Below are 23,709 nucleotides of genomic sequence, written 5' to 3' on the forward strand. Positions count from 1 at the left end.
GCCCTTGCTGGTTTCCGGAGAAGGGGCAGCATTTTCCCCCCGCAGCGTTGCAGTGCCCACAGCCCGTGATGCTCCTCCCTCACTGATCAAGCGTTCATGGACCGCCTGCCGCGTGCCAGGCTCTGGGTGGGGTGCTGGGGGTGCAGCGGACAACCGGACGGCCCGGGTCCCTGCCCTCATGGAGCCCTCACCCCACTTTTTGCTCCTTGTGGGTCTCTCCTGGCCTGCCGCCGGCGTGCGAGCAGGGCATGCACCCTCTGCAGGAGCCTCTGGAAGGGGAGCCATGGTGCTGGGGAGTGGGGCACGCGCTGTTCCCCGGGGGCATCCTCTCTACCCACCACGGATAGCTCCCCCATGGAGCCCTCCGTGCTGCCGGCCTCTTGTCTGTCTTACCAGCATCCGGAGTGGGTAGAACTGGCCATGGTTGGCCACGGGGATTTGGAGTCACCAGTGTTCCAGTGGGGGGCGGCGGGGAGGGACATTCTTCCAAGCAGATCGGAGCATTCTGCTTTACAGATCGCAAGTTGTGTGAGGGGTTGCCGATGGGAAAGGCCTCTGGCCCACGTGGCTGGGCCACCATGGGAAGTGGCAGAACGTGGTGGGAAGTGCCTGGTCTTGGAGACTGGTAGGCCTGGGTTTGAACCCCAGGCTGGCCGCTCAGGCACGGGCCTCTTGGCTGGAATCTCAGCTACTATAAATTGGGGTGCTTGTGAGAATTTATGGAATGTCCACACATTTCCAGCAGAAAGCACCTGGGTAGCAGGTGATAACATCTGCCCGCCTTCCCTCCTGCTCGCTCCCAGACCATGCAATGCCTCCTCTCCCACGTGTCATCTGGGTTTATTTGCAGTAAAGAATGAATGAATGAATGAATGAATGAATGGCGGTGCCCTACCCCGTTTTAGGGATGAGGAGACACTGGTTCAACAGCCAGTGTTTATGGAGCACCTACTATGTGCCAGGCACTGTCTTAAGGCGTGTGGGCTATAGCAGTGAATAGAACCATGCCCTGTCCTCACGGGGCTTACACTCTAGACACTGCATACACCTCCCACAGCGTCAGGCCGTGGGAAATGCCACGAGGCGAAATCTGTGGGCTAGGAGACAGGTGGCCACTGTTCCACCCTGGGTGGTTAGGGAGCAAGTCTGTTCAGAAGGACGATTTGAACAGAGACCTGGAAGAAAGGAGGGAGTGAGCTGTGCTGATGGCTGGTGTGTGTGTGTGAGGGAGGGGAGACCCTGATGGGGAAAGGAGGGAATTGTACCAAGAACTTGAGGATCTTCAGGAGGCCTACGATCAAAAAGTAGTCTGAGAGCACCTTTGTAGTAATTCTCACCAGGGCAATTCGAGCGATTTATGGGCACTTGCTAATTTTTCTACAACATCTCTGTGATGTAGGAATGTATCCATTTTCTTCTGTTACACGGACATAAACCCTGGGGGTCTGTGCCTCGCACGGTTCCTCTGTGTGGGGAGGTACCTGGGGATGCCTTCTCCGCTCTTCTCCAGAAGCTGGCCATTCAGCTTTTCCTTCTCCAGGCTGTCCACAGTTAGTCTACACTCATGACTTCTAATTCTTTTTTTTTTTTTTAAGATTTATTTATTTATTTGAAAGAGAGAGAGAGAGAGAGAGCACATGAGAGGGGGGAGGGTCAGAGGGTGAAGCAGACTCCCCGCTGAGCAGGGAGCCCGATGCGGGACTCGATCCCGGGACTCCAGGATCATGACCTGAGCCGAAGGCAGTCGCTTAACCAACTGAGCCGCCCAGGCGCCCCATGACTTCTAATTCTGAATGCACATCAGAATCAATGTGGCTTTAAAAAAAAAAAAAATAGTAATACTATCCCACCCTCCAGGTTTCTCTCAGGCATGAGGTCTGGGGTGTAGCCCTAATGTCTTTACCTTTTTGAAGCTCTCCAGGAGCTTCTGTTGTGCAGCCAGAGGGGTGACCCCACAGGTCTGTGACCATGCCTGTGAACACAAGAGAGAGAATATAAGCAGGGGAAATGAGAAGAGGGCTCGCTCCATCCAGTCATGTTGACAGCCTCCTACCAGTCCTTGGAGAGCATTCTGAGAATAAGGTTGTTAACAAAATGGGGAGATTTGGACGTGAACTTGGGCTTAGGTGCTGCCTTGCCTTGCACCCAGTTGTCATGACTTGGGTAGTTTTGACAACCTCACAACAGGATGTATCTGTTTAACTTCTCCTTGTCTTCCCCCCCCCTATTTTTTTTTTTTGGGTGAAAGTGCTTTAATCGATTGTCTGATAAACCCACTTCAAGAACAGATGGAAGAATGGAAGAAAGTGGCCAACCAGCTGGATAAAGACCACGCGAAAGGTATGGGGGCAGGCTGCCTGCTGCCTAGCAGCACGTGCCCCGAGCAGAGCTGCGGATGTTGCCTCGTGCCTTTGCTGGTGTCCCCCACAGGGCCCCCTCTGGTTCCACTTCTCCCGTTTTGGCGTTGGAGGATAAAGACTCCCGAAACCTCCCTCAGCGGCTGATGGCCCAGGCTCTCAGTGGTCTTAGCTGTGATCGGCTGAATGAAACGTGAACGGTATTGCCAGGCTTCAGTGCCAAAGATTCACATGTAAGGCATTCCAGCACGTTTTGAAAGCCAACCTTTTAAAGAGAGAAGCTGACCTTGGGTCTCCTGCCCGGAACCACCACCCTCTCTGGACATGCTTCAACGAAAGCGCCTCAGCACCTCGTGTGCCGTGCTCTGGGGGCAGAGTTGTCCAGATGGACACCTCACCAGTTGGTCCTCCTGGACCCAAAGGCTGGGGTACTGGCAGCGTGGAAGGGGCAGGTTGCTCCTAGGATCATACGACCTGCAGTGAGTGCTGGGGAGAGAAGGCCTATGGAGAGATCAGAGGCGGGAGGAAGCCAGAAGGAAGGATTGGTGCATAGCGGATCCCAGGAACGTGGGACTGAGGGCCCTGAGTGGCAGCATGGGGCTGGGGGGGGGGGGGCTCGGGGGAGGGAAGCGTCCGGGAAGGCTGCAAGGGAACTGGTCAAACGGACAGTTATTTGAATATGAGGGCAGCAAAGGAGGAGAGAGGTGTCAGAGGCGGTTGTCACCTCAGGTGTCCGCATCTGGGTGATGGAGGCGCCAGCGACAGAAATGGGAAGTCCAGGAGCAGGTGTAGACTGGTGGGGGACGAGGAAGTCGTTGTTGGGGGACGTGGTGTACGTGTGTGGGCCGCCCCTCCTCGGGGTCCAGCACCAGCCTTGGTGTGGGTGTGAGAGTAAGGCTAAGGCAGCTGGGCCTTCCTCCGTTTGCCCCCACGCCGTCCGATCTCTCACGCCAGGGTCTCGGGGGCTCTTTGCCGAATTGTAACCCACATGGGTTCCTTTTTGAGCAAAGCACTGCAAATTATGGCCTTTGGGAAAGCAAATCGTATTTTTCAATTTCCTGACATGTGGGCCGAGAAATTGTGGATTTTTCACTTTTAGTAAAATATCCCCGAATGACGTCTTTCTTCACAGCTGATATGAGTGAATACTATCAGGAAAAGACCAAGGTGCATTTTGTGGCTTTTCACGTTAATAATCACCCCTGGGCTATAAAATGTCAGCGTGAGATTGTCATCGTATGGCATTCTGGATGAAGCTCTTCATTGCATGTCATCGTTCGGTTGTTCCTTAAAATATTTTCCGTTGCGCAAAGTGGTAAAATGATTCAATATTCTGCCTTCTTTTAGAATATAAAAAAGCTCGCCAAGAGATAAAAAAGAAGTCCTCAGATACACTGAAACTGCAGAAGAAAGCAAAGAAAGGTAACTGTATGAGTTCTGCCATTAATAGTGTTCCTTTGGGGAAACGAGCAGGTGCTTGGTTTGTCTTTGAAGCAGAAAGCACTGGATTCAGACGGCCCTGGGGAGCAGGAGCACCTAGAATCCATCTGAATTAAAGTTCTCAAGTGCAGAATACCTATTAATTTGAGGCCCTTGCAAAGTTGTATTTGACTTGTTCCCTCCCCCCTACCTTTGTCTCCAAAATTTGACAGTTTCCATGCCTATTGTGCGTTGTAATGAAACCTATAAATTTCTTGGAAGCCTTGGGATAATGCATAAAAGCCTTCATGCCAATGTCCTCTAGTAATTATTACAGGAATTATGTCGTTTTCTCCTCCATCGTTCACAGCCTGTAATCTCCGAAACCCTTTATTAAGCCTTGTGAGAACGTTAGAAATGGCTGCAGTGGGAGCCTGGGAGCATGTGCTTTATAGAGAGCTTTTCCATGGTGTTCGTGAGTGTGGGGACTCCCAGGGAAAACCAGACTGGGGCAGCGTGGCCCTCTGCCCGCCTCCCTGCTTGCTGTCATCCACACACTGGCCCCCTGTCAGATCTGTGACCTAGCTCTGCTCTTCCAGCGTGGACTGGGAATGTGCAGAGGAAGATCTAGCTATATCCACTTTGCAAGCATTTGTGACATTTTCCTAAGACCGAAAATCTAGGCACTTGAACTTGAGAGGGTGACATTCTTTCCAGGCTATTCTTTTTTTTTTTTATTGTTATGTTAATCACCATACATTACATCATTAGTTTGTGATGTAGTGTTCCATGATTCATTGTTTGTGCATAACACCCAGTGCTCCACGCAGAACGTGCCCTCCTTAATACCCATCACCAGGCTAACCCATCCCCCCACCCCCCTCCCCTCTAGAACCCTCAGTTTGTTTTTCAGAGTCCATCGTCTCTCATGGTTCCTCTCCCCCTCCGATTTACTCCCCTTCATTCTTCCCCTCCTGCTATCTTCTTCTTCTTTTTTTTCTTAACATATGTTGCATTATTCGTTTCAGAGGTACAGATCTGTGATTCAACAGTCTTGCACAATTCACAGCGCTCACCATAGCACATTTCCAGGCTATTCTTGATACCAGCTTTTTGAATTTGTTGTCTCACAACTGTTGAAATGTTTTTGTTTTTTCCCATGAGGAAAAAAACTGTGTTTAGTGTTTGTTTGGGACAATGTTTGGGACAATTTTTAGGTAGAAACCCCCAAAACCAAATTTCCTCTTTTCCTAAATGGGCAGTTCTCATTTGGAATTAGAGGAAAATACATTCAGAGAGCTGGAGTAGTTTGGTGGAAGCAGGGCAAGGACTGGACAAAGTTTTCAAGCTTTGACATTTTTCAAAAATGTCTTCCCAGTTCTTGTAAAAACCGTAAAAACATTTCACGATAAGGGCAGGAGAATTTTCACCCATAACCAGATTTTCTGTCAGTTTTGGCCTCACCCTTTTGTTTTGGATGTGTTTTCTTGGTACTTTTCAAACGTATGTTCTATCTCCCTGGCACATCTGGGAGCTAGCATTGGACAAGTAACAGGGTTTGCGGCCAGTAACATTTTAGTGAGTCCAGAGGTAAATGCTTATAAATCAAACGGCCATCGCCTCCATCGAATCTGGGGTCCCATGGAAGATCTGGCTGGTAAACATTCAGGACTGATTTCCATGTCGTTGACGGCTTGGTAGCTTTGAGATGAAAGGGATTTGGAAGGAAGGTCCAGGGAAGACACTTAAAGGTTGGGAAAGGTTTGGAAGTTTGGTAAAAAGGAGGAGGGAAGAAAAAGTAGCTGTTTTCCCTTAGCTGTTCCAGAGTTCTCTTTCCAGAGGTCTTAAGTTCTTGGCTGCAGTGATAATCCTTTTATCTGAATTCTGCACGGAGGCTGAAACAGTGTGCCTCTATCACTCAAAAGTCCCCGGCATTGTCCAATTAGCAGAATTTGGACCTCCAGGGAAAGGCTGATGGGTTGATTGCAGTGCAACACAAAAGGAAGTTTCTGGCAATTAGACTTGCCCAAGCACTGGCTCAGGCTGCCTAGAGAGGATAATGAGTTCCCCATCGAGGCACCCAAGGGAAGGATTCAGGATGCCTAGGGTGCTGGACTGTGTAACATGAAGAGATGCTTCTGGTTCCAGGGCTCAGTAGAATTGGCATTTGGTTGGGAGGCTTCGTGGGGCACTTGGGCCTGAAGGCAGAGGGTGGAGGCTGTGACCAGGGATTTCCGGAAGCATTCTGTCTCAGCCCTAGCCACATAGCTGGTGGTCTCAGGCACCATGTCCTTCCAGACAAGGTGGCCACCGTGGTATAGTTATGTACACGCACCAAGTCAGATCAGTTGCTTGGAATGTTCCAGATGATTTTCTCGTTACTCCAGAGTACAACCAGAAAACAGTTTTCTTTCTTTCCTTTACAAAAATATTTTTTTCTAAAATATATAAGTGCATTTTTTTTGACCGAGTGCACATATTTGTGTATGTCTGAGGTGAATGGAACCTTCTAGAAGGCACCAGAGTCATCATTCTGTTTATAATAGAGTGCTCTCCTAGAAGATGGGTAGCCTGAGGATGGAGCAGGAATGCTGCAAGTTAAGGGCCAGCAGAAATCTGGTTATTTGAGGCTTCCAGTGATTTGGGGTCTGGTTACCTGAAGTTTCCCTTTCTGCCAGAACTCCTCTTGAGGCATCTGCATCACCTTCCACAGGTGGTGGGTTTCTGGACTCTTGGCTTATAAAGCGTTGGTAGTTTCTTCTGAGATTTACACAATGTGTTATGATAGACACATGCTTCAGATACCTTTTTTTTTTTTTTTTTTTTGTCCTGATAGAACTGAGTCTGGTAACCAGATAATCACTTCGCTTTTAATGTGTTTTCAGGAGATCACCAAGCAGCTTTCTGCCGTGTCTTTTTAAAAAACTGTGATCCTTGATCTAAAAGCTCTTCTGACTCTCCTTTTCAAAATTTCAAATGCCTTTGTGCAGTTAAACATGGTGGTAGCACTGCCCTTGACGTAGGCAGACACATAGGGGATGTCAGTTTTGTATGTGACTAATTTACTTTAATTTTCACTCTGCAGATACCACCTTTTGTCACATGCTTTATTGGGCTCTTTTTTTCCCCCTATAATAAAGACAGTGATAATTTATAATCTAAAGGTATTTAAGTATTACCATCAAAAAAAACACTTCAAATATTTTTGGGGGGATTTGGTTAGATTTTAGCTCAAAACCATTTTAAAACAACTTGGCATCTGCTCCAGCTGTGGGTGGGTGTACCTATTTCCGTGGAAGGCAGGGTTACCAAATACCTACCAGGAATAAACATGAGGCAGATGTTGGGGGCTGCAGAGATGGTACCCGTCCTCCGAGAAGTTCCAGGCTGATGCCCGGGGTTAGGGACCCAGAACAGAGCCAGCCTGATTGACAGGCGATGGGGAGAAGACCCAAGGCAGCAGGAAGGTAGGGATGTGCTGTGGAGCTGACCCAATAGTCCGAGCTCTAGAAGATGTCCGATGAGTCCTCATCAAGCCCTGCTGCTTGATGTCGGCTCAGGTCCTGGAGGCTGGCCAAAACTTCACTGGGGAAGTGAGCGTGGATGGATTGTGGGAAACGTGTTCTGTTCTTTGCTTGCTTTTGCCACCTTACTGTACAAAGTCAGCAGCCTTCTCATTTAATTAACTCCCAGATTACTATTAATTTAAATGTAAAAATTAATTATGGTCAAGCCTTCTGTTTCCATCTGAAACTACTGAAAGCTTATCAGGACTTTCTTTGAGTCTGCTAAAACTGGATGGTTCTACTATATTAACCCTGGAGCCTGACATTTCAATAGTTCAATCTATCATTTTTGAGCAGAGGCTGCAAAAAGCCAGTACTATAAACCTAATAAACAGACTCACAGAGGTCCAGATGAAGACGTTATTTGCTCTTCTACTAAAATTTTAACTTTATTATTTTTTTTTCATTTTTCACCCCAGTTTAAATTTTGTTTCCTGGGTTTCCCCAATTACTTTTCAAGTTATAGTAAATTGCACTTGAAAGATTTTCTTGGTGTAAAGCATCTTAATTGGCTTCTTTGGGGAATATAGTCTTCATCTCTCTTCTTAGAAACCGTGCTGTGATCTCTAGGGGGTGATGCTTACTAACGAGGAAGGTTTCTGTTTAGAGGAGAAAGAAAAGTTTTAGCAAGTCAGGGAAGGGACCGTGGATGCGCAGCTGTTGGTGGAGGTGGGTTTAATTGCCCCGACAGAAAATCCGGTGGCAAACCACGGACTGTTTAACACGTGAAAGGAAGGTAAGACTGCTGCTCGAATCCCAGTTTGACTTTATTATTTTCCTTTTTGTGTCAATTGTGTATCCTGCACTTTCTCACCGTGCGCCCCCCGCCAGTGGACGCTCTCGGTAAGTCTACCAACCCGACTCTCTGGTGGCTGGTCACGATGTGGTCCTTGCTGTGGGCTTTCCGTGGTTGTCCAGACCTATGCTAGTTGCCCAAGTTTTCCTGCCAGCTCAGAACAATCAGTTGTGCCTACTTAATTTTCCATAACTTTAAGACAATCGTGTGTGTATGTGTGTGTTTTAATCATTTTCCTTTTTCGGTGTTTGGCCCTTTCACGGGTTAGCCTGACATCCTGAGGGCCTTTGCATCATCATAATTCAGTATTAGACTCATGGAAAGAAGAAATACAGAGTGATTTGCACTGGAAATAAACGTATTTATACATACATATATATCTGAGTATATATGTATGCGTGTATTTATATCACAAAATGTGTAGAACTGCACTAAATAAACCCTCAAAATAATTCCCAAATCAGATTTGGTTGTATTAAGCTAGCAAAATTTCTTTAACTTTGTCTCCCCAGGACCATCTAGTTCTTTTCAAAATGAATAATTCGTTGTCTTTTTAAAAAACAAACAAACAAACAAACAAAAAACAAAAGTATTTCTTATTTCAGCGGAGTTTGTGAAATGTTTCATTTCAAATTTCAGCGGAGTTTGTGAAATGTTTCATTTCAAAGGTATCAGATCTTCAAATTCAGTAATCCCAGTGATTCTTCTTGACTGAATGTTGAACTTCATCCTCTGGGTGATTTGCTCTTGGAGTCTCGTGGCTATCCCCTGTCTTGGAAAGGTCTGTCTGAGGCGTCCGTGTGGTTTATCTTGCCTTGAGTGTACCTGAGTGTCCTCTGAGACCATTTTTACTGAACAGCTCCAGAGAGGTTTTTGAATTGGAATCTATCCTCTCCAACAAACACCCAAGTGGCCTGGGTCTCCTGTGATAGGTGGGGGGCCGAGATGGTCTGCTATCATTCGCGTGGGACCCCGCTCTGCCTCTACTTCCCCTCATGGCGATGTTGGCGTAGTCGTTCCCCAGCTTCATAAGCAGTGATCTTCTCCAGTCCTCAGTGTTGTGATTGTGAAACACTTTGAACAAAACTTAGTGTACTTTTGGGAGGAAGGTAAGATAGCCCCCCCTTTTTAAAATTTTTTTGCATATTATTACGATTACATTTATATAACCTAAAATTCACCATTTTAAAGCGTACGTTTCCGTGGCTTGTAGTACATTCACAGTGTTGTGCGACCATCGCCACTGACGCCATAACATTTGCACCGCCCCCGAAAAGACACCCCCTGCCTTTTGAGCAGCCAGTCCCCATTCTCCCTGCCCCCAGCCCCGGACACCCACTCATCTGCGTTCTGTCTCTACGGATTTGCCTCTTCTGGACATTTCATATAAAAGGAACTGCACGATAGGTGTCCTTACGATGACACAGAGTTTTACTAGAACCTTCGCTAAGAGCCTGGCGTGAGTCCATCTGTGGAGTAAACTGGGCATTTTATTCGTTTTGAATGATGGGCAGTAGGGTTGGGGATGAGGAAAGAAACCACACAGCCCTTTGGCTCCATAGCGTAACCTCTGCTCATCTCAGGAGAAATTGCCACAGCTCCCTCTGTTTCTTTCTCTTGCGGGGTCCACAAGGCTAAGCCACAGGGACATGTAATCGTAGCAGTGAACTTGGGCACAAAGACATAAGAGAGTGGTATGGCTTGAAACCCTCATAAACTTTTTTTTTGCAAGTTTTAAATCCTTTTTGAACCTGGACATCTACATTTTAACACAGTTTCACACTAGTTAAAATGTCCTGGTTCAACAAGAGAAAAAAATATATAAATGAAACTATCCTTTGGTCTACTTAGAAGTATTTACCTTGAACCCTGGGTTCCTGCATAAGCTTGGCTGGGGGCCTCCATGAGGGAAGGAATTTACAACTCAAAATGTATTCTGCAGGGATATCCTGCCCCCCTCGAGGAATTGAGACTCTAGTGGAAATAAGCCAGCTAGTATAGTCTGGTGTGCTCAGCGCTGTGAGGAGTATGAGCAAAAGGTATAGCAGTGGGCAAAGAAGGAACTCAGCTCAGCCTGGAGGCAGGGAGGTGATAGTGAGCAAGATGGAAAGCAGTCAGCTGGTGGAAAATAGGACAAGGGATGTTCAAGGTAGAGGGGACAGTGTATGCCCACACATGGCTGTCACCATTTAGACGGCAGCACCAGAACCCTGGTCAAAGGTGACCGTGTCCCGAGGGGGCACTCCAAGGGCAAGGGTGTGTGCTACCCTGAGTCAGCTTTTCTGGAGGCTGCCAGTCTCCCCACAGGTGGACTGGACCCATACGAGATCCACAGGGATCCCTCCCCTTGCTCGGCCTCAGCTCCCTGGCTACCCCAGCCTGCCTCCAGAGGGTTCCGTGCCTGGGCCTCATTTGTGCTCAGACTCCAAACTGGACTAAACTTCTCTGCCATCAGTGCTGAGTGCCTGCCAGCAGGAGCGTGGTTTATGCGTCCCACGGCCACAGCGGGTGTACGCCCACGTACCTGTGCACGTTTCTTCTATACTTAGAAAGCCGGCAGAAACCACCGTCAGAATGCCCCTCAGACCTACAGTGTGGGTCGTTCTCCTTGCCTCCCCAAAACTGGACGTGTCTGGGTCTCTTCCAGCCACCCCTGCCTTTGGTTCTGGAAGAGGGATAGTTCTAGGAGCCCTCTTCCCCAGAGGGAGTTCCCACCTAAACATCTACAGTCTGAGCTGTTACTGGGTCGCCTGGCTCTCTTGCCTGGCACGGGGCAGAAGACCTCTCTGCTCTGTTCCTGCTGCTGAGCCCGAGGGACAACTGGCTGCTCAGAAGCTGGCGTGGCTGGCATGAGGGGCCCCGCACGGCTGTCTACCACCCGTGTCCTGGGTGTGTCTCTGAAAGTCGTCAGGAATCGCCAGCCCCTTAGGGCTTCCTGGGCCACTGGAGGAGGGATGGAGCCCAGAGCGCCCCCCCCCCCCCCCGCCACCGCCCCGGTTGCTTCTGGCTATCTAGGTTCCAAGACCTGGCCCTGGAAATCTCTGACTACTCTCTGCGGTCACCACCTCACTAACACGTGTCGGCTGTCTGCAGAGCAACATCCCAGCCCCTGTCCTTCCTAAATCCTGCCGTAGGTGGTGAGGCGCTGGCCCGTGGTCCAGCTGCTTCCCCCATCTGTGCTCACACCAGTGCAGAAGGTAAAAGTGTGCTTTGGGCCCGAACAGATGATTGCTCTGTGGAAACTGAAGCTGGAACAGTTCCTTCTGAAATCGGGGGACAGGTGATGGCTTCAGCCTTCGGAGGTGGTTTGGCCACGAGCAGCTTTGCGATGTGTCTGGGGATTTGGATCCAGCTGTAACTCAGCGGGGAAGGCTGTTGAGTCACGGCTTTGCTCCAGGCTTGGGGAAGGCATTTCAGGAGCACGCACATTTAATTATGCGGGAAATGATTGAATGGTTACCAGCCTTAATGGGAAGACCTGTGCGACATGGACAGCAAAGGACTTTGTAATAATGGGTCAGCACTAGGGAGCCACGGCATGTTGGGCGTCCCGGCCCTCGGAGCACCAGGCAGAATTGCCGGCAGAGTGAGAGGCGCAGCCAGCCGGTGGGTGACACAGCCAGCCCGTGGAGGCCAAGCCCAGGGCTAGCGGGCCGGTGGGGAAAAGCACAGCCAGGAGACAGCCCTATCCTTCCACCTTGGTGGAAGCAGGAGTGGCGAATTTTCCTTTTTATACCTGGTGCGGCATTCTGGAAGGCTGTCCCTGCCTGAAATCAGTAGAGATGTTGGAATTGAACCTGGAGAAACTCCTGCAAAGGGCTGTTGCATTGGAGAAGAAAGCCGGTGGTCCTCAGAGGCAGGGGGATTCCTTGGCCGTATTTCACAGCTGAGAATTGTAGGTAAAAACAGGCCACGCAGACTGCCCGCCCCAACCCCCCGGGGGCCCAGAGCTGCCAACCCCCTTCCTTTGCAGAGCTGGTCTGTGGGAAAGCCTCACCCCCACACAGCTCACCAGGGGCCTCGCCTGCGACTCTGGTTGCGGATGGCTGACCCCAGGAGCTGAAATGCTGAACTGTCCCTTACACAGTGAGGCTGTTGTCATGGGCTGGAGCGCCTGGCTTCCCTGTGGCTGCCCTCAGGAGCCATGGGAGAGGTATTTACAGTGGCCTGGAGGGGATACAACAGGAGCCCAGTGGAAAGGCCAAGAATTGAAAGAACAGCTTGCTTGCAATACTGATTTCTTACACAGTGTGGTTTTCACCTCCTCAGTGACTGGTGCGGTGATTCAGGGGGGTGGGGGTGGCAGGTCTGCCTCGCTAGAGCTGCAAGCCATCCCCAGTTTTCATGGGGTAATTAGTTCCCAGATGGTGCAGTCTCTGTCATTCATCAACGTCCTGCGGGAGGACTGCAGATGCGCGCTGTGCAGCAAGCCATTGGTGGGGCTAGGTGTGAGTGCCCCCCACCCCACGGTAGCCCCCGTGTGCAGCTAAGCAAGCAGAAGTGGCCTCTGCCCCCAAGTGTCCCCAGGGTGGCAAAGGCATTTATGTTCTAACGTCAGTTGTCTGATGCCTAGGACTGGAGCCAGTTCTGACACTAAATACCCAGAGTTGGCATGGGTCCCAGAGGCTAAGGGCCCAGTCCCACAAGACCGCCCCCACCTCAGTCACTAGCCACAAGTGGGGGTCCCCAGGCTGCCCACACTTTGGCCTGGCCAACCTCGAAGTCAGGGTTTCCTATGGACTCCCCTCAGGTTTGCTAATTCGTTAAAACAACTCCCAGAACTCAGGGAAGCACTGTACTTAGGATTGCTGGTTTGTTCTCAAGGATACAGATGAACACCCCGGTGAAGAGATGCACAGGGTGGTGGTGGGGCGTGTGCAGAGCGGCCGGGCCTCCCCGGGGGTACCACCCCCCCCCAACATGTCGGTATATTCCCCGGTCAGGAATTCCTCCTGAAACTGGCTGTTCACGTTTTTATCCCGGCTTCATTACAGAGGTACGATTGAGTAGGCATCGGCCATTGGTGACTAAAAGCCCACTCCCTCTCCCCTCCCTGGAGGTCAGGGGTGGGGGCCAAAAGTTCAAGCCTCTAATCCTCTGGTTGGTTTTCCTGGCCAGCATCTCCCATTCTGCAGCTGTCTATCTAGCCCCCTACCCTCCCTGTCACCTCGTTAGCACGACAGAGACACTCCTGTCATTCTGGAAATTCTAAGGCTTTGGGGAAGTTCTGTGCCAGGAACCGGGGCAAAGACCAAATATATGGGTATCTGTGTTCTGTTCTAAGACAACATCCTAACGTCTTATGACAACCCTGTGACATGGCAGCATCAATACAGTTCGTTATGAAGAAAATGCTGGTGCTCACGGAGGAGGCAGGGGCTGGATTTTGCTTGGGGGAGCTGAAGGTTTCCAGGAGGAGGCAACACTCCAGTGGACTCCTGAAGGTTGAATCAAGAGTGCCTGTAGAGACAGGGGCGGGCGGGAGAAGAGAGGAGTGTATGTTCCAGGGGTGGGCACGCACAACATCAGTGCGGCTGGAAGCTGGAGGTGGGTTTTCGTTGATGTTCGATTCAGTTAATATGGAGTGGTGCCTGCTAGGCGTCCTGTCGGGGGCTAGGTGCTGGGGTCGTGTTCTCCCCGTGCTGAGGGAAGATGGAAGGACGTGCTGTATAGACCTTCCGTGGATGGGAGTGGTCTTGCATCTTCCTTCAGGTGCAGGCCTAGGCACAGGTGAGCCGGCTGACCGGTCACAGCCTTTTTACCACGTTCAAGACGTGACTTTCAGGACCGTGAAGCCCTTGTAGGCTCCTTGGCTTCTGGAGAATTCTTCTGTGACCATGTGCATTTGGATTAGGTAGTGACCCAGCTGGATGCCCACGAACACTTGTGGCTGTTGCTGTCCAGGGGTGGGATGACCGTGGCCAGGGCTCGGGAAGTGGCCCCAGGGATGGAGAGAGGCAGGTGGGTTCAAGAGCTTTTTAGGGGAAATGTGAGAAAGCGGAGTTGAAGGGGAGGCAAATTTCAGGCAAGCAGGTGATGGATGGGAGAGCGTGTCCTTGACCACGGAGGAGGACTCCTTTCAGTGACCAAGGATCCTGAGACACCACGGGTTGGCAGGGGACATTTCCTAGTTGTCCTCTGAGCCTGTCTTCACTTTGATTAAATAGCTGATTGCTCAGGGGCCAGCGAATCCTGATGGATTCACCCTGATGAATGTTGGGATGTTATGCATTTCTGCACTGCACAGAGGACATGGAACTGAAAGCTCCTTTGAAACAACCCCGTGTGCCCTGCACGCTGTCCCCTGCTGAGGCGCCCAGGGCGGGGAGGATGGCTTCAGACGTGCTGATAGCACTGGACACAGGGTGATCACCACACACGGGCGCTGGGCTGACTGCCTCCTGTGAATGACCTCCTGTGGTCTCCAGACCACCATGCGAGCTAGGGACGGTCATTTACATCTCACAGATGGGGGGACATGGAGGGCACAGCCTGGTGAAAGAATAAGAGAAATTGAGTTTGAAAATGCTAAGTCAAAAAGCCTTCAATCTGGTCTGATCAGATCTATCAGTCTTTTGATTTCCGGTGGTTTTCCCTTTGGGCAATCACTCAAAAACTGCTACAGGATAGCAGAGCGGAAGATTTATACCCGGATGACAAGGACAGCCGCCTTTTGATGGGAAAGGGGAATTATCATTCCAGTTCTCACCCCCAGCCTCACCTTGCACGTCCATTTCCGTATTTGTATCCCAAATTTCAGTATTTCTGTCCCATATGATTCGTGAGCTAGAACAATATGAACAAGTGGGTGCCTCCGATGAAGTGCTGTTGTGTGTGTGTGCACACTCGTGCGTGTGTCAGGGGCAGGTGGAAGTCACTTTGTGGGATTCTGCTGGTTTCCCTGTGCTTCTGTCTCAGGAGAAAGAGATGACTTCGGGTATTTTCCTGACGGTGGTCTTGACCCCGTGTGTCCTGGGCTGGGTCTTCCCAGTCAGAAAGCCCTTTGTCTGAGAATGTGTCTAGCTTGGTTCAGCCCCCGGGCTCAGGTGTGGGCTACAGTGTGTGTGTGAATGGCTGGGAGGTTCCGGATCATGCTCATCACAGTTGACTGGCTTTTTCCTTTGGGCTGTTGAGGACACAGAGCACGTAGCTACTGGCAGCTTGTGTGCAGGGTTTATGCTTGCTGTGAGCCTGAAGTAGAGAGCATGGGCCTCTGAACAAGAAAGACCTCCGGGTGGAGTCTGGCCGTGCCCATTCCTAGCTTGGTGGCTCTCCGCAAGCCACTTTGCCTCCCTTGGTCTCAGTTTTCCCCTCTGTCAATGGGGGGTATTAATTCCTGCCTTGAACATTGATGTAAAGATTAAGGAAAATAAAACGTAAAATGTTTGGAAGATACAGGATCTTCCTATCATTCCAGACAGCTTTGTAAACTCTCCCTACTTAATTAAAATAAAAAATCCTTTCTCCTTTAAGGATGCTGCTTTGGCCCATGACGTTGTGCCCATTATTGGTACTTTGTCCCAGCAGCATTTTCTGTAAAGAGAACCATCCTATGACTTCTGGGGGAGTAAAGGACTCCTGGCTATTGTTCATTAGAATTCTCCAGCATGAATACAACCAAGGCCTGGAAACTGGCGGTGGGGGGAAGAAATTCTCAAGACTTAAGGTGACTTGGGTTTTAGGGAAAAGGTCGTAAGTGACTCTTTGCCCAGGAATTTTATCTGGAAGGCCCGCTGTGACTGCTTGGCAGTCCTGGGATTGGTGAGTTTTATAGCGTTAGACCCTTTAAGGGCAGGATGGTCAAGGCCACTGAGCAATCTCAGGCCAGGTTTTTCTATCAGTGCCTCATTCACTGGCAGATATCTGGGTGCCTGTCTTGCAGGCACGTGTGCTGGGCAAGAAGGTACAGCACTGAACCGAAACTTCTGCGGGGTTCCCGATCAGTAGGGCAGACTGGCATCAATCGAAGACCTAGAAAAATAAAGATGAAATTTGTACTGGGAGGAGTGTCCTTTGGGATCCGTGTAGGGGACTTCTGAGATCAAGTAAGAAAACCCCAGTCGGGTGAGAGAGTTCAAGAAGGACGTTCACGAAGGCAGGAGAGTTGCCAGGTGAACAGGCGCTTAGGTGGGTGCGAGGAGGAGAGCATGTATGAGGATGGGACGGAGCTGGACCCCAGACCCCAGAGAAGGGCCTGTAAGGTGGGGGAAGGAGGGAAGGGAGAGTGTAGCCTGAAAAGGTTCCTGAGAGGCCGCCAGGGGGAGCGCTGACCGGGCATGCCTTGCAGGGCAGGCGGTGTTGAAGACATTGGACTTTTCTTGAAAGCACCGGGAGCTGTTGAAACGAAAGTGGTACTTTGCATTTTGCAAGTGATCTGGCGCTGCCCTGGGTGGGCATAGGAGGTGACAAATTAGGGGACGTTGTAGCTGTCCAGACTAGACATGGAGGTGACCCAGGGAGGGTGGCCATAGCAGAGGTGAGCCAAGAGGATGGAGTCCAGCCCGGTGGGAGCTGGAGGGGCCGGCTGCGCGGGGCGAGTTGGCACGGGCTCCCCGAACGTTGCCGGCGGGATCCATGAGAACGGGCTTTTGTATGTTGGCTCAGCGCCCATACAGCTCTGGATTGTGTCTTAAAAGCAGTGCAACCAACTAGGACATGGAATAATTTCTTCCACAGTTTTTTAATAAATATAATTATATGTTGTGTTGGTGAATTTAAGAAATACACATTGTGTTTTTAGGTTATGATATATCTGAATGGAAATGTACTCACCATGCCTATAATTGTAGCAGTCTTTACCGATTGTACTTATTTTAGAATACTACAGTTTGAAAGTCTTTTAATTATAATGTAATACATATTTAAGATAACTTTGCTGTAATTATAGAATAATTGAAATTTATATTTACCAGATTAGATGACACTGGGTTCCCGTCACTTTGCATTCCTATGGAGGTATATGCTTAAAAGTCAGTGTTAATTAATTGCAGATAGAATTGTTCCTTATACCCTGTGAAAGGAAGAGAAGAGCCACATTTTCCTGATTTCTTATAGGCTGATATGAAGAGAAATTGCTCCCGTAATCAAAGCACATCCCGGTGGGCTTGGTCAAGCACTGTGGGTTTTAACCTATCTTCCTGGCTCCCCTCCACCCTCGTCCGCTGCAACTGAGAACATTCTGATGCCTGGGGCCCTCCACGTTTTGTTAGAACATCATAGAAGAGATGGAGAGACTTAAAGAGGCCTTAGACCAGCCCCGGAGAGGGGCCCGGTGGTTTTGTAGGCTGCAGAACAGCGGAGAATGTTGAGAAAGCGTCCCAGAGCTTGACTACCAGAGGCTTGTGCTAGGTACACCTTCGGTGTCTATGGATTCAGCTGAACAAATCAGGAATTTAAGAGTGGAAGACAGAGCCCCCATTTCTCATAGGGCCAACAACACCCCAGCCTTCCCTCCTAGAGCATGTGCCCACGGACAGTGGGTATCCTCAGTGGGGAGCACCTGTCCCCTCCCTGGCCAGTCCCCGGTGAGAAGGGGCATGCGCTCTCTTGGGTCCCCTGTCTGCTGCAGATGCGTGGCACCTGGGGTCCGGGGCCAGGTTCATGTGTGGGATGATGCCCCACATCCTTGGGGAGACACCAGAGGCAGTGGTGGGGAACCTGTAGGAGGTGCTAGAATTATCCTGAGGGGTAGGCAGTGACTAACTGGAGGAATGGGTGGGCGGTCAGCTTGGACATAGGCAGGCTCTCCCGTAGGGAATTGTTGGATCAAGTCCCTGCATGGAATTCACTCCTGCCTGTTGTAGACATCTCCGTGCTTTACCCGCCATCCAAGGCTTTTTCAGGGTTGGCTTTTGACTACGGAGGATTTTCCCTCTGCGTGCTCACCTATAACCTCATCCCCGCCCAGGAAGTGCCTTTTCCTTAATAAAATCCAGAGACCTTTTCTGTTGGGATGTTCTTGAAGCCTGACCACCTCTTGCTCCAAATTAAGCTTTCTCATCTGCTTATGAGAGAAAACGTGGAACTTATTCCTACTTTCAAGGCAATTTCCCCTGACCCATTCCTTCTTCAGACCAAATAGCACATTGCATTTAATGTTCTCTACATCTTTTTAAAGAGGGGCAGATGGTGACTGCTCAGGCCCCTTGCCAGGAGGCAAGTGGGGTTCCTTCGTGCGGCTGAGGCCGTGGGGCAGAGGAGAAGGAGTCCAGCCTCCGGGGGGTCAGGCCGTGTGGGCTCTGTCCTGGCTCTCCAGCTTTCCCTGAATGACGCTGGACAAGCCGCTCACCTTCTCGAGGCCTCTGCCTCTACCAAAACAGAAGCAGGTTGGACAACCCCGAAGGCCCCCTCCGTCTCTAACATTCTGTGGTTAAAATGACAATTTATTGAGCGCCTGCTGTATACACACATGGCACTGACATGGGTAGGGGCTGGGCGGGGAGAGTTCCAAGGCCCTGCTCTGAAGGGGTGTAGAAATGTTTTCTCTGTTCAGGTGATAGGCGAAGCCCCTGCGTGGGGACATGAGCACGGAGGCCTTTGAGCTGGGCTCTCGGGTGGTCACCCCCTTGTCCGCACCTACAAATCAGGTCTGCAGTCACCTCTCCTTCTGACACAGTGCCTGTATTTGTCTTCTAGCATAGCAAACCTTTTCTCGAAAGAAGTAGAGCGTAAATATCCTTAGTCTAGGGGCCATACAGTGTGTGTTACGATTCCACTCTGCTGTTGTAGCAAGAGCAGGTATAGTGGTATCTGAACGAGTGGGCGTGGCTGTGTGCTAATACAACTTTATTTATGGAGATAGTTTGCTGACTTTAGAAAGTTCGAGTTTATAAAAGGTTACCGCTCCAAAAAAATAAATAAATAAACGGTTAACACTGTGTCTTAAACTCTAGAAATGGTTGCCTCATCGTAACTGGGTCTGTGGACATGGCCGGGGATTACCTCACAACGGGGCAGGCTCAGCACTGACTCTTCCTTTAGGTTTTCACCAGCGGAGACCTGACTGGAGGTCTTTTTGTTCCTGGGCTTGTTTTATAAGAGGAATATTCAGGACTCTCCACTGGGGAGTTACACTGACTGCCAGGGATTCCCAGGGGCCTCCCCGAGACAGGAGAGCGGAGGCTTGCCATCTTTGTCTTCAGGGACAGAAGCTTCTGCCCGAACAGAGGCTCTTTGATTGCGGCTGACCCAACAAACCAGCGTGTACCCATTTTGGGAAACAACTACAGGCCCTCACCTTATTCATCCCTTAGGCTCTCCGGAATGTTCTAAAAAGAAAGAATATTGTCTGGCTGCCACATCTGGGGTTTTGTTGGCAGAAGTCTCTGTGGGGTTGCACAAGGCAAGCAGGCCAGTCAGGAGGGGTCACCCAGGAAGTCTTCCTGGTCGGGAGGATAAAGGTGCCCTCCGGGCATTGGAAACAACCGGAAATGGCCGGTCCTCAGAAAACAGCAACCTTACATCCTGAGTATTCCTAAATAGTTGTTTTGAGTCTGGGAAAGAGGTGATGTCCACTCCGGCCAGGACTCGAGGGAGGAAGGGCATTTATTTTAGGGCTGGTGTTTCAGCGAGCCACGCTTGGGCCTTTGTTTTGTTTCCAGGGAGAGGCGATATCCAGCCTCAGTTGGACAGTGCTCTCCAGGATGTCAACGACAAGTATCTCCTCCTGGAAGAAACAGAAAAGCAGGCGGTCCGGAAGGCTTTGATTGAGGAGCGTGGCCGATTCTGCACCTTCATTGCTATGCTGCGGCCAGTGATTGTAAGTTAGTGGAAAGCTCTGGAAGGCTTCAGCTGCCAGTTTGGAGGAGACTTTCCTTTATCCATCCACCTGTCCGTGAGTCCCGGGGAATTTGCTGTGTGTCAGGCATCATGATGGCAGAAGTGCTTCCGTCGGCCGGTGACGCTCTCCGGGTCACCGTTCCTTGTTCACGGTTCTTAGCACCGGTTATTCACTTACTCTTTCTCCCCAAGTCAGGAAGGCCTTGCAGGGTGGTTCTTAAGGTGTGGGGGTCCCTAGGTCGGCAGTGTCCCCTGGGAACTGGTTAGAAATGCAGCTTCTTGGGGCGCCTAGGTGGCTCAGTTGTTAAGCGTCTGCCTTCGGCTCGGGTCATGGTCCCAGGGTCCTGGGATCGAGCCCCGCATCGGGCTCCCTGCTCGGCAGGGAGTTTGCTTCTGCCTCTGACCCTCCCCCTGCTGTGTCCCTTTCTTGCTGTATCTCTCTCTGTCAAATAAATAAATAAAATCTTAAAAAAAAAAAATGCAGCTTCTTGAGCCCAACCCAGACCCTCCTGAATCCAAACCTCTGGGGTGGGGACCCAGTCATGTGGGTTTTAAACAAGGCCTCGGGGTGGTTTTGAGACTCGGTGGCGGACTTCAACACCAGTGAGTGACTGTGAAATTAATATGGGAAGATCCTCAATGAATCAATGCAGACTTAATTTTTTTAAGTAAATCATTTGCATGCGATAATTGAGGACTTCTGCTGTCGGCCTTCTTGACGCTGATAAGAAGACACCAGCTCATTTCCCTCAGCGCTAGCAAAATGCCCAAATATGAGTCATGCCTCTGAGCATAGAACCTTTCCGTGGCTCATTCTTGCCCAGGCCTGCAGTCCCAGCTTGGCACTTCAGTGGAGCGGATGACTTCCTTCCGTAGTCTCCTGCTCCTGTCTCGCTTGCCATTTATTAAGTTGGTGGAAAACACAAGAGAGAAGGGGGATAGTTAATGCCAGTGTACACACGTGGGCTGTTACAGAGATCCGTTATCCGATCTGGACCCAAATCACTCCCACCCGGGCCAGCCACTGAAGCGGAGTGACTTCAGAGCAGGGCCTCAGCCCGTGGAGGGGGCTGTGCTGCAGGATCCCGTGAGAATATGCAGGCAGACCATCTGAGCAGATGTGCTAACCACCCCCCCGCCCCCACACTGCAAGGAAGGCCACGTGTTTGCTTTGACTTGCTCACCATGTCTGGGGGGCACAGTCACTCCATAAGTATGGCAGATTCCTTTTTCCCTTTCTGTTTCCCAAGAGAGAGGGAAGGTGGTAGTGCCTTCAGCACAGATGTGCCAGTCTCGGGGCACCTTTTCTGAAAAGTTGAAAGCGTTAGACAGAAAAACAGTTGGACCAAGACAAGGAAGTGAATCACTCATGATGACAACATGTTGTGAATTACTCTCCTTCAGGAAGAAGAAATCTCAATGCTAGGGGAAATAACTCACCTTCAGACCATATCAGAAGATCTGAAAAGCCTGACCATGGACCCTCACAAACTGCCGTCCTCAAGTGAACAGGTAGGAGGCGTGGGTTGAGCACTCAGGAGAGCAAACCAAAGACATAAAGGTTCAAGGTCTTGAGGGTTCCTTGAGGCATTATCTCATTTAAAATCCTATTGGTGTTTCACATGGTGATATATAGTCGTCATCACTGCGAGCCATTATAGAGCCCCTGCTGTGTGCCAGGTAGTGTTCTAAGCTCTTTACGTAGACTTCCTCAGCTAATCGTCACTATTATTCCCATTTTATAGAGCAGGACAGTGAGGCATGGAGAGATAAAGTCACTTAGCCAGGTTCACCTAGCTAATTAGTGGCAGAACTGGGATTTGAACCAAGTAGTCAAGAGCCCGTGGTCTTAACCATTGTGTTTATCTGTCTTCTAGAAATAAACTCTTATAGGAACATGACAGTGATCTTGGTCATCCCTGTGAACCAGTCTCACTGAATTTCTCCTATTCTAATTAATTAATGCGTGAGGCTCTCTCTTATGAAAAAGATGACATTTTTTTGTGCTTATTCATTTAGTTCACATGACAGTAACATTATATCAGGTGGGAACAGCTGATGAATCACGTGCTGGCTTTTGCCCTTTGTACAAAATTCTTATTGCCTCCCTGGAGAACCAACTCCGAAGACAAACACAAGAGTGTATATTTTCCGTTCTATGAAATTGCTTTTGTTAAAGCTCAGCCGGCGTGCATTGACTCAATAAATAGACATTTATTGAGCATCTACTGTAAGAATGAAAGGTAGACCTCACATTCACGTACTTACTTGTCAGGCGGGGGAGCCAGATGCAGAAGTAACTGCGAAAGAATTGGCTTTTGCTCCTGATTCTGCCAGGTTTTCAAATACCAAGTTGTGGTCAGATAGGGCACAAGTGACCACCGAATATCAAGCAGCTAAAATGCAAGATCAACCAATCCTGAAACCGTGACTGAAACTGTTGTGCTCGAAGGCAAAAATCCTATAAATTCTAGCCTGGATTATAAATGACTCTTGTAAATTGTTTATCTGTAACTGTAAATCAATCTCTCTGTCTTTCTCTCTCTCTTAGACTGATATTCATGGTCCCTTCCCTCCCCCTCCAATTTTTTTTATATTTTTGCTTGTGTCAGAAAAAGGGTGAGGACATTGATGGATTGGTAGTATGGTTCTTTAATTTAAAAAAAGACCTGAACAACAGTTTTTACATTACACCTCTGGATGATGGCAGAATTTTGATGTTACTGGTAAAGATTTGATGGATAACGTTTTCCTGCTCAGCTCCTTGCTTACGCACTTGGCTCTGTCCCCTTAGGTGATTTTGGACTTGAAAGGCTCTGATTACAGTTGGTCGTACCAGACGCCACCCTCTTCCCCCAGCACGACCATGTCCCGCAAGTCCAGCGTCTGCAGGTAAGTCAAGCTGGACCCTGCTCCTCCTGACACACTCGAGAAGCATCTAGAATAGTTCTGCCATCTGCAGAATTGTTTCCTAGCAGTTTTCTGTTTGACCGTTCTTGGCTTGCTGACTGCAGAGTTTACTGGCCTCCTCTTGAAGGATGGAAGGTTCACCATGCATCCCTGATCCCCCTTGGTGTCCTCGACCGACTGATCTTTTTCTTTGACTTTCCGAAGCCAAATGAACTTCCCCTTCTTGTGAATGAATGTTGAGAGTAAAGAGCAGGTTGGATCTGCCAAATTTGTGTCTGGTTGTGTCTCTGTACACACTTGTGTGTGTGTCCTTTCATATTTGAGCGTGTCTGGTAAACAATGAACAGTGATTTCAGACTGAAGATGCTACATCCTGACGTTCCGGAACCTGAAAATGTTGGTTGCTTTAGTGTCCTCTTTTGTAGGCTGTGTGTGTGTGTGTGTGTGTGTGTGTCTTTGACAAATCTACTGGGTTTTCAGTTTGGTGACCAAGAAAACCATCTCACTGGCATAAAACGAAGCTGCACAAGTATCTTTTCTCAGTGTTAGCTTCAGTCAAAACTCCCATAGCACTGACGGCATCAGCTATGAACTTGGTGGAGCGCAGATGCCCTCTTCTGGCTGATTGGCAGGCTGTGGGGTGGGGAGGGGGGAAGCAGAAATTATGATGATCACCCCCAGCTGCAGTGATTTCCTCTGGCACACTCCCCTGTATCTGTCGGAGCGTCTGCACCAAGTGATTCTAGCGTGGGGCAGTCACACAGCCTTGACCACATTAGCTGTCAGCGTTGGATGAAATTTGACAAGACTCTCTTGCCAGGAGAAGAAACCGCAAACTTTCTAATCCTGGGCTGGGTTGTTTGTTCTCTCCCTTCTGATACTT

The 23,709-nt window shown here is 49.7% G+C and overlaps 1 protein-coding gene across 3 annotated transcripts in view; it reads left to right on the forward strand.

Annotated features, from left to right (window-relative positions):
- MTSS1 (MTSS I-BAR domain containing 1) overlaps positions 1–23,709 on the forward strand; it is a 159,329-nt gene that overhangs the window by 123,440 nt on the left and 12,180 nt on the right. For all 3 annotated transcript variants that reach the window (XM_028105588.2, XM_028105586.2, XM_028105587.2), the window contains exons 5-9: positions 2,249–2,340; positions 3,705–3,779; positions 19,739–19,896; positions 21,321–21,428; positions 22,711–22,808. In XM_028105588.2, the coding sequence (XP_027961389.2) occupies positions 2,249–2,340; positions 3,705–3,779; positions 19,739–19,896; positions 21,321–21,428; positions 22,711–22,808 (531 nt within the window). The remainder of the gene's footprint in view (positions 1–2,248; positions 2,341–3,704; positions 3,780–19,738; positions 19,897–21,320; positions 21,429–22,710; positions 22,809–23,709) is intronic.

The sequence above is a fragment of the Eumetopias jubatus genome, unplaced genomic scaffold (genome assembly GCF_037043125.1).
Source record: "Eumetopias jubatus isolate StellerSeaLion01/CBP00866 unplaced genomic scaffold, mEumJub1_p1.0 scaffold_4, whole genome shotgun sequence".
NCBI classification, from domain to species: Eukaryota; Metazoa; Chordata; class Mammalia; order Carnivora; family Otariidae; genus Eumetopias; species Eumetopias jubatus.